Genomic DNA, 10,848 nt, shown 5'->3' with positions numbered 1-10,848 from the left:
AACCCGTTGTTATTAGCTAAAGAAGCCTTGAGGTCTATAGAAAATTTTCAATAGTAACAGGGAGGTAAACAAGAACCCGCGATAGGATGGGATACCACTCTCGATCATATCAACCGTTGTATGAAGGTTGCAGGAGGACTTATTGGGATCACTCTAAACCTTAGTGCTAGAGCAGTTTTTCCTAAGGCAAAGCAAATGGCTGGGATGTCTTCACTGATGCAGCTTTTATTTCACAACGCGAAGACAGAGTTATTGATCGGTTGTTGACCACAATGCGGAACTTTGCTGACCCGTTAAAAGAAAAAATTAATGAACTTTACAATTGTAGTAAACAAAGTGGTCATGATTATGCCTGAAGCAATGAAGATTGATCTTTACCATAAAGTGACAGAGATAGGGCACTTTAGGTGTAAGATCTTTGCTAAAGACAGAATTCCCTCGAACATAGTGAACCGCTGGTCCCAGAACAAATAAACGCAAACCTCTTCCTTGGAAAGACAGCGGGAAGGTACTCAAAGTATCTTGCAATGCTAAAGTGGTCGTGTTTCAAGACTAATGATAGTATGCAAGAGCCAGACCTGAGGTTGATGTCAAGGCAGCGATAGGGCAATCTATTTTTGCACTCGACGGTATGATGCTCCATTGTTCCGCAAAGAGTTCGTTAATGGGAATTATTTACAAGCACGGAGGTGAATCGCAGCAGAGAACGAACAACGAACACGGCTACTCAGAATAACGAAGATGTCGAATATGACATAATGAATGTGGACGCGGGCCTTAACTGCAACTATAAGTCCCCGCTGTTGACGCTATGACAGAACTGTAGTACCTTGATAGGTCAGACGGTATCAAAGACTGTTCATAGTCACTGGCACTGGCCAGAACCACCGTGTAATTGAACTTGGGTCGATTGCTAGCGCTCTTGGCAGTGCTAAAATTGCAGCACTATGTGTGGCCTGCGAATACAGCCGCCTCTCATTCACCCCCGCTACTACGCAGGCTAATATAACTGGAAGTTTTTTCCTAATAGTCCTGCGTGCTGAAAAGCTTCCAGAGACACAGTTGAGGACGTAATTAATGCTTTGTGATGTCTTGGAACGACGCTGTATCCAGAATAGAAGACAGTGGCTCTAATAGAGCAGTATGCTTGCCAGACTTTTTGCTCAGAACAAGCATCTCGAATCATAATAATAAAGACCTCATGTGGTAGATGTTCAAAAAGAATCAGGCTCAATCAAACAGGCTACCACCTACGCAGAGTGCACTTTAGGAAGCAATTCTCTGTGGCGCCCAATACCAGATCATCGCTTTTAACAACGACAGAGTATACAGTCCTGTTTGCCACAGCCAGATGGTTACGGATGGAAAAAGAGGGAAGAGGAATGGACGACTGTGGCGACGCATAGAAAGTTCACCCACAAAACTTGCCACAATCTGAGAAGGGGGAATGGGACGGTCTGTAGACATGTTACATCTATTGAAAAGACGGTTTTTACTAGCGTCAGTAGACCATGCAAAGCCTTTTAATTTCGTTAAATTTCCCAACGCCGGGATATTCATTGATTCCTACTGACATAACTAGGAAACTGTATGGCGAGGGGACGGAGGCACAATGGTTACAGGGCCGTTCCAGGTTTATTGAACCACAAGAAAATGCAGGGCCTCGATTTCATGGTCACGTGATCGAGACTATCCGTATCAGTTAAGATATTCTTTTGGACATCTCAGCCAATCGAAACTGCTAATAGTTATTCTAAAATACCAATAAATACCACATTTTTGTGAAGTTCATCATTGAGCCTCGTTTTCATGCTAAGCCAAATAGGCGATGTTTTTCAATTCCCCTCCGAAGGCCTTTGCACGGGCTACAAGATTGCCGACAACATTTATCGTGTTCCTTAGGTCCCCCTTAACACTTCTAAACTAGTCGGCAAAAATCTTCACGAAATTCCCACGGGAATACCATTGCTCCCAGACTATCTAGTCACTGCACTGTAATGACGATATATTATACGAATGCTCAGCCAAACTACAGCATGAGCATTTGTAGTAGAACATTGATAGAATTCTATTTATGGAATTAGCGTAAAAAACAAAACTAAAAAATCACACACGCATTTGAACAAAAGAAATTAAAACCTTGTTTAACTTTTATTTCCTGGATTAGCGTTAATCAGCTTTCGCACAACGGGGCCCTGCTACCTTAGATAAGTAACAACGCCCACAATGATGCTAATTGGCAAAGTAAGTAAACAGTGCCCGCAAAGTAGTCTCTTGGCGAGTGAAATCTGAGTTACGCTAACTCGGCCTCGTATTTTTTCTTGGGCTTCGTTTTCGTTTAGTTTATCCTCGGTAAGAGAAATTAATCATTAGCTATGCCATGTTATTAAAAACTAGCAATGGTATATTGCAGTTCCTGAGTTTTGATTGGTTAACAGGTAATGGTATATGAGCTCATATATCATGGACCACAAAAATGGTAGGTGTATGCGTCAACGATCGAGAACATTCGGGGTCTCGGGAGCTCAAATATTGTAAATCTATGGTGTTTTTAATAAAACAATTATTCCACTCACGCTTGTTGGATATGAGATAGTTATCGCCAAGCTATCTACCATCTCATATCCAACGCGCGCTCATGGAATAATTGTTAAATATACGGTAGCCGGTCATTGCCGCATAACGCGGATTTTTTTCCGCGGAATTTTAAACAGACCTTTTAAAACATTTTTTTGAAATTTAAAACCTCGCAAGAATTAGGGTAATTTATCAGACAACAGTAGAGTGAAGCTAATTGTCGAGGGTCGATCTTTACAATCTATCGCTCTACTTTTTACAGTTGATCTCAATCTTACGTTTTTCTCTTGACAGATGTATAAATACCTTATACATGTAACACGAAATTTTTAGTTGTCGCCTTTTTTTGTCGCGCAAATTTGATGTCGGCAAGATAACGAAAGTCGAATCGAAAATTTTGTACAAAAACCTTCACCTTTACAACCTTTCAGATTATTGCGGCGAAGGTTAATGAGACTTTGATCACACACGCTGTGTTTATGCTAATTAAATCAGTGTTATTTAAAGAGAGTCTCCAGATGCTTCTCCCGGCTTGTGCAACGCGTAGCTGGCTCGCATGCCGCATTCCTCCAAATCGTCAGCTTGTCATTCTCGACCCCAGAGCTCTTCTCTTTTGCGCATGAAAGACAATAGCTCTGGGGTCGAGAATGGTCAGCTTGTTTGAATGAACTGGAGTCGTCTGAAATAGGTAACCATGGTGACGGCTTCTTTATCCGCAGGGTGGAGCCTGAGTACCATCTGGACGACGCTGAAGTCTGAACGAGCTGAACATATTCGGATATACAGCTCTAAACCGTCTACTGCGGAACGCGAAAAGAAAGGGATTTAGCGCCGAATTGAGATAACCGAACATCAGCAGTAGAACTCTGACTTCGTCCGGGATGTTTAACCCACAAGGCTCACAAACTACAGCGACAATGCTGACTGAGGAGAATGGGACCCAGCAGAAGAAGAAAGCCCCTACAAACATCGTGGTAGTTTTAACTGCTCGGACGTTTCTGAAATAAACTTTTCGTTCTTTGGTGGAAGGCTCGTTCTCATTTCTTTGGAAGGACTTAAGTTGCGCACACACCATACGATAAATCTTGACATGAATGCCACAGGCCATTAGCAGTGGTAAAATAAAATTCAGGGAAGAACTTAGCGTCGAATAAGTCGGCGTGAAAGGAAAATAACAGACGCTGTCGTAGACGAACTTGTCGTGTGTTCGCCAGCCCATGATGGGAAGTAAAGCGAACAGCAAACTGTATAGCCAGATTATGAAACTGATAATCAAGGCTCTATTTCGAGTCATGAATCTGCAGCGGCGAAAACGATTCAGAGGATCACTGAGGCTCTTGTATCGATCAACGCTGACAGCCAAAAGGGTCAAAATCGAGGTGGGTACAGTGATGAGGTACACGGTAATCCAGGCCTTGCACATGACTTCTCCATGTTTCCAGACCCCTCCTAGAAAAAGTCCCTCTATGTCAAATGGCACTGCGATGGTGACTGTCAGAAGATCCGAGAATGCCAGTGAAAAAATAAAGAGGTTTGTTGGAATTTTGCGAAGGTTCTTGTTGGCGAGTATAGCGTAACAGACCATGAGGTTTCCAACGATAGCCACTGCTACGATTAATATGTGACATGTCGCGACTGGATACACGAAGCTTGTTGAGAGGGAGAAAGGTCCTGTAGCGCTTGAGTTAGGCTCAGAAGTATTGTTCATCTTTATAGCCGCTTTTTCCTTTCAAGTCTCTGTAGGTTTAAAAAAATGTTCCTACACGAACAAAGTTTTCTTCTCTTTGCTCTGATTTCAGCCTCAATATAGCAGAAATGCAATCTCCTTCTGCAGTTGTGCCTTGCAAAGTTGCCGAAGAGGGTGAGCGACGCGTCCTAGTCAATCAAAGTATGAAAGCCTAATTCAGTGTACTGAAACTCGCCAAGCCAATCATGAAATTGACTTGTTGCGTTTTTTACCGGACAAATGAATCTGTCATGGGTCCATCCGGGCCTGCGACCTTTAAAGACTGTTCATCACGTAACTTTTTTTTTTAACAACGCCGTTCACACATGAATCTTTTCAACACGGATTGAAATTCTTTTATACGTGTTTCTTTGTGAGATTTACCGATTTAAATATTTCACAACGAAACCACACTCCGTGTGTAAAAATTCAGTATCCCAGATTCCTGTCATTGCTCTTCAACTTTTTAACTCAGTTTAGCTAAACGCATTAAGGTATCAGTATACCCCAAATGACCAGTGTGCGTTGGAGCTGCCTTACCGTCTGTTAATTAAAGCAAACCCCAGCAAAGTATATATTTTCTGAAAGCTTAGGAATTGTAGATTGCGAAGATACATTTATTTTAAGTTCAAATATTAATGTTGTCCAAAAAGAGCGTGTTTTTTCCAAAAGTACCGAGGCTCATAAATCGGATTCGTTTCCGGACAATTTTCAACGGAAAGAAGCGATCAACATCGCTATGTGTTCTTCACACCTTTCTATAAAAAACTGTGTCGGGGAAAATTGATTACTTGTCTGGTTTGTTTTTGACACGCAGTTAAACTTCAAGAGTGTAAGAAACAAATATTCTCTGCGTTAAAACAGCCATAACTTTTGAAAGAAGAAAAAAATAAAAATTCGCCGACACAGTTTTGTTGCTTGATTATCGGGCAACATTCTTGCCAAATTTCAACGAAAATTGTTGAAACTCCATTGAAAACGAACTTAAAATGTGCGCCTCTCTCTTCGAAACTCTGTTTTCGAGATACGAACGAAAATGTATTTTGGGCCGTTCTTCCGGTGTAATGAGATTAATTACACAAGACGTGTGAAAATGACCAGGCGTTGAGCGATAGAATGAAGGTTCATTTTACTTTAACAATATAACTTGTTCAAAGCGGTGTCAAATGTTGCTTCTGGCCGGAAACAGACTGTTGCATGATTAAATCACAAGAATCTTAAAGTAGTCAAAGTAAGCCGAGGAACTGCGGGTCGTGATTCCAGGTCGTGCTGTTACCCATTCAAGCGGCGAAAAACCCGTTGTCGCTATCTACTAGCGCATCTGCCAAATCTTTTGTCCTTTCCCGTTTTTGCAACATTCTTCGAACTTGAGATAGGAATGGGAAAATGTTTCTTTACTGACGTCTGGAAAACTATGCATTTTGCCAGCGCAAAACACCTAAAGCAACTCTTCGAAAACCAAGAACTCTGATAGTCACGCAACGGTAGCATCGCCGCGCTCCTTTAGACAACCTGTTGACAGCTATCAATATCAAAATATAAATTATAATTAATGGCAAGAAATGTTTTTTCTTCATAACTCTGTGTAGAGTGAATCTTTTTCCATAAAATTTTTTTTGAATGAAAGGTCTTAATGAGATCTATCCGAAAATACCAAAATATATTTTTCTTTGAAATGGTCAATTTTGGGGTATACTGATACCTTAATGTAGGGGGCTGTGCGGAAATCTTGCCTCGTTCCTTATGATGAGAATTTAAAGCCGTTAGCCGTCGGTCTAAAGGGCAATGTTTGTATGCAAACACTTGAATATTTATTTCGTTCGATGAGGTTTTGGCGCTGTATGCCTACAACGAAGCTGCCGTCTTCTTGTCCGATCGAAGCACCGATCGAAGAAGCCTCGAAGAACGAAGAGGAACGGCGATTCAGGGACTACACACAATGACACTTAACCTGGGAATGTCTAGCTGGAGGGCTAGTTATCTTTCTGAGGAAATCTCAGGACTTAAGAGATTTACGAAGATGACTTGAAGATTGATGTTTGAATATTTTGGTAGATTTTTCCACTTTTAGTGAGGTGCCCAATCATAGTGGGCGTGTAACCCAGCACCAAGTTCTCAAGTAGCTTCAAGTGGCCAGCCCTGGTTGCAGGATCTTTGTCTTAAGATCCACAAGGATTTGATGAGAATTTCACCAGGATATGATATCAAAACCTTTAAAGAATCTCACAAAATCCTTGCAGGAACCTATAATAACCGATAGATAAAGATATCTGAGAATTCGTCAATACAATCCATGATCCTCAAAGGTACAAAAAAGGATAATTTATGCATGATTTGTATGGAGTCTTCCATTGTGATTTGGATCAAGTTGACATTTTTCGCAGTCATATTACAGCAAGGCGCCCAAAAGTGGGACCACTTTTAATTTATTCACATTCTTTCGTGCAGATTTAATCCAATCAAAAGCCGTGGATAGCTTGCAGTTGACTTCTGATTGGATTAAATCTGCACGAAAGAATGTGAATAAATTAAAAGTGGTCACACTTTTGGGCGCCTTGCTGTAATTTTGTAAGCCACTGTAACAATGTTGTGTACTGCTTGAGAACAAATTTTGAGAACAGTCAACAACAACAACAACAACAACAACTTTATTCGCACCCTTAATTAAATTAAATTTACAATACAGACAATAATAAAAATAAAATAAAGTGCATGGCTACCCAAAATAACCACCATTGGCTAATAAGGGACGGACCATTATTTTTTTGGAGGGGGGATGAAAAATATTGAAAGAAATTGTTTGCAGGGCCTGGAAAGACAAAATAAATTGTTTGCAAAAACGATATGTATAATAAAAAGTAGTAAGAATTTCGAAAAAAAATGTTTGCAGAGGTGCATAAGTTTGCAGACGAAAATTTTTCATCCCCCCTCCCAAGAAAATAATGGTCTGTCCCTAAGATTGGGCAGCCATCCTTAGTGTTGAAATGACAATGATTATTAAAAGGGTCAGGTGTACTAAAGATTTAGATTAAAGTCAGTGAAAAAAGGTGGAAAATCAAGTATACGGACAGATTAACTATCAGAGGAAAGGAATTGAAAATTAGAGTTATGTATTAATTGTTCCGTTAATAGCTTACAATAATGCTTGATAAACTTTTTCTTAAATTGTTTAAATGACAGAAGCTTGATGTTATTACTGATAGCATTCCAGATTTTAGCACCTTGATATCTAATATTAAAGATTCCATAGTTTAAGCATCCTTTCCCTAAAAATTATGTATTTGAGGAAATTTTAGAACCACATCGAATAATTAATAATTATACAGTCAAACATTAATAACACAGAGAAGCTAATATTAATACAATCAATTATATTAATAACCGATACCACACAACTCATTTATAATTAAAGTATCAAGAACAGTATAAGTTTTACCAATTACATCCCGGCAATAATCTGGAACTATAATAAAGAAAGAAAAACTATTTTATCAAGTGAGTAAAGAAAGAGCCAAGATACTGGGGCCTGGCAGCACTTTGTGGATTTAAACATGTGCTCATTTCAAAAACCATGGTGATATTATTTTAAAGTGAAAGAAGCCTTGGAGGTATTGTTAACTGTCATGATTATATATTATATTCACATTAAACTACAAAAAGTAAATATTTAATAAATAAATTTGCAATTATTTGAAGTGGTACTTGTTCATAGAGTGTTTCCAGTTTGAATTGGAATTTAGAATAATTATTGTAAGTTGGTTTTCGTGGTGGGAGGAAAACCGGAGAACCAGTACAGAAAAAATCTTGGACCCACATATGATGCCGGGTGCGGAATTCAAACCCGGGCCACAATGGTGGGAGGTGAGCCCCCTTACCTGACTCTGCTATCTGCAACCACCCCTGATCCAATAATTTCTAGTTTCGACTTTTTTTGCTTGTTTACAAGCAAAAAGAAGGAGAATAGCAGTTATGTGGGGTAATCTGGAACCACATTCTTGTTAACTCTCAAGGGAATGTTTTAATTTCTCAAGGGAATACTTTCCGCTGTGGATGATCAAAGCGTGTGACTTGTAAAGTGTCACTCTATAGTTGTGCTTCAGCACTTCTGTTCTTGTAGAAATAAACGTGACTTATCAAGTTTACAAACATTATATAACAATCAAAAACGTTCGTAGCCCAAATCTTACGTCACATAACCAATTAAGAATGTAAGGGGTTCAGCGCTCGAAGGCAGCGAAGTTTAAAACGATTAAGAACGCAATTTGTACTGGTACAAGTCTTTCACACACTAAAACGTTGCTAATAGTTAACCAAAGGGAACTCATTTCGTGACAATTGATTATTTCTGCTGAATTGCACAATTTAGAATTGCAACATCATTAAATGTGTTAAGTGTTTTGTAGCCTGTTGCGAAATTACTTCCGGTTAAAGCAGTAAACGCTAAACGTTTTTGCTTCTGTTCAGAAGTTAATGCATCGCCATTAAAAAAATAAACAGCAACTGTTTTACTGGAAATGTAGTCGTTAGAAATGGCATGTGTATCCGTAAGGTAAAGAATAACGCGAGGAGAAGCGGCTTTTGGTAATATCCAAACGAAAATTTACTTCTCAATGTGGGGTTAAGATTGCGTGACGAGACAAAAGGTAACTCTGTCGTGCGTAACCTTTATCGGGAACCCTGCATTAAGCCTAGTAGAAATCTTTCTAACTCGAAAGGAAACAACTATTTTGATTAAAGGCAAACGTCAAAGTTAACCATTTTTAACCAAGCCAAAGTATATGAGTCGCAAAGCACCCAGCCGTCGCGACTGACAAATACAGCATTTCCTCCGTGAAAATAAAAAAAATGCTTGAACTGAAAGACGTTTGAATTCTTCCATGATATGTTCGAACAACAATGCCCAGGAAAACCTTCTACTCATACTAACTTCATGCAAAAAAAGTCGATATCTCGAAGAGATCTTTGATTTTTACTAAAAAAAGCTGTACAAGCAAGCTACATTGTGGGAGGTGTGGTATTCTAATCTAGTGCTTAGCATGCTAATTATAAGACACTGGATTAAGCAGTCCAGGGATTAGCGTTGGCCAAAGTGACTGTGTTGTGACCTTGGGTAAGACACTTAACTCCTGGAATTCCTCTGGCCACCCAGCATCATAAATTAGTAACAGGAAACTGTTAGGTGAAAAAGGGGCAAAATGCTAGGAGGGAACATGCAATGGAGATGTGTCCCAATTAGAAGGGGGTAGTAATATCCCTAGCTGCTTCATGCTATAAGGAAACTGGGATAACTTTCAGCCCAGGGAAGGGGGTGGGGTTACTCTCATATATGAGCTATATAGGTATGTGCCGCTGTGAAAGGTATGGTTTTCAAGCAGTTCAGCCTGGGATAGGGTATAAATTAAAAGAGTGTTTTGGTTTAGAATAGGGTATCATTTGGGTTTTGGGTATCATGGGTTCGATTCCCGTCGGGGACTCAGAATTTTTCTTTGTCCCATGCTCGTGTCATGTAGAACATCTTATCTTTATTTATTTTACCTTCACGTTGGCACCATCCCCACTGCTTTTCTTGGTCATAGTTATAAGTCACTGCACACCAACTTTTGTCACCTGTAACAGCTTTCACACATGAGGTTTGCTCTGTTCCTTTATACAGGAAAGGAAACTTGCAGCACTGGTCAGGCGACTGTCCATCAACTGTCTTCACACTGCATGACTCTTGCTCTGTCAAATTGAAAAACCCAACTTGTGACAAATTGTTTGTCAGGAATTACTCAGGTAATTGCTTTCATGGTTGACAAGCTGGTGACAGCTTCTTAAAAGGAAAAATAAGTGGGAAGTCAACCATTTTTTTTTCCTTTTTTATAGCTTTATTGGGAAACATAATGTAAAGAAAATTAATTTATATTAATAGTAGAACCTTGACATAACGAATCGAAGGGACTGGCAAAATAGGCTCACCACATCAAGGTTTTGTTGTATCGATGTAATTCTTTTCCATATACCAAAAAATTCTGGTTATAAGGCCTGGACTTGTACAACTTTGTAAGGGGTTTTGGGTGGGCTTATAAACAGAGGGGTTTATATCTGGGGGGGGGGGGGGAGCTTTTTATGCAGAATTAAATAACGGTCTGCAGTGTGTACATGTGGGGGCCTATGAACTTAGACATTACGTGTTAATGGGAAACTTATTGTCATGAATGAAGGAATCAATAACTCGATTTTTGTTGCTTGTACTGCACTGATAAGGCATGTCGACATGCTATCTAACAGTTAGAGATTAAAATCTTAGCTCTGGGCAGTTAATTGAGGGGAAAAAGGTAATCGCAACATGAGATAAATGTACCGCACCAAAATAAACTGAGAAAAACTTATAGCCAGTGTACCACTCTGTGACATGGTAACAAATTCACGCAAGCTGAATAGCACAAACAGAATACTTGTCATGACTGTAAGACTTTGAAGTGGATTCTGGAGATACCAGCTGCAGTAAAATGAGAGGACATTTTAAACTTATAAAGGATTATGTCATGCTGCTCTAGCAGCAA

General features: G+C 39.6%; 2 protein-coding genes across 2 annotated transcripts in view; both read right to left on the bottom strand.

Annotated features, from left to right (window-relative positions):
* Positions 1–2,117: 2,117 nt before the first annotated feature.
* LOC144637878 (octopamine receptor beta-2R-like) lies at positions 2,118–4,974 on the bottom strand. Its single transcript, XM_078496971.1, has one exon. The coding sequence runs from the start codon at positions 4,283–4,285 to the stop codon at positions 3,287–3,289; it is 999 nt and encodes a 332-aa protein (XP_078353097.1). The 5' UTR covers positions 4,286–4,974; the 3' UTR covers positions 2,118–3,286.
* A 1,955-nt stretch (positions 4,975–6,929) lies between these two features.
* LOC144638197 (uncharacterized) overlaps positions 6,930–10,848 on the bottom strand; it is a 49,900-nt gene continuing 45,981 nt past the window's right edge. Inside the window, exons 9-10 of the mRNA XM_078497403.1 lie at positions 9,839–10,024; positions 6,930–7,766 (exon numbers count right to left, since the gene is read on the bottom strand). Of these exons, the coding sequence (XP_078353529.1) occupies positions 7,678–7,766; positions 9,839–10,024 (275 nt within the window). The 3' untranslated portion in view covers positions 6,930–7,677. The remainder of the gene's footprint in view (positions 7,767–9,838; positions 10,025–10,848) is intronic.

This window comes from Oculina patagonica, chromosome 14 (assembly GCF_052425735.1).
Source record: "Oculina patagonica isolate OP01 chromosome 14, crgOcupat, whole genome shotgun sequence".
In the NCBI taxonomy this organism is placed as follows: Eukaryota; Metazoa; Cnidaria; class Anthozoa; order Scleractinia; family Oculinidae; genus Oculina; species Oculina patagonica.
Note: the sequence above shows the minus strand (reverse complement) of the source record. Positions and strands in the feature narration are given on the sequence as shown.

Bases quoted from the DNA above. Each gene is read 5' to 3' on its own strand.
- LOC144637878 (XM_078496971.1), bottom strand. From the start codon at position 4,285: ATGAACAATACTTCTGAGCCTAACTCAAGCGCTACAGGACCTTTCTCC.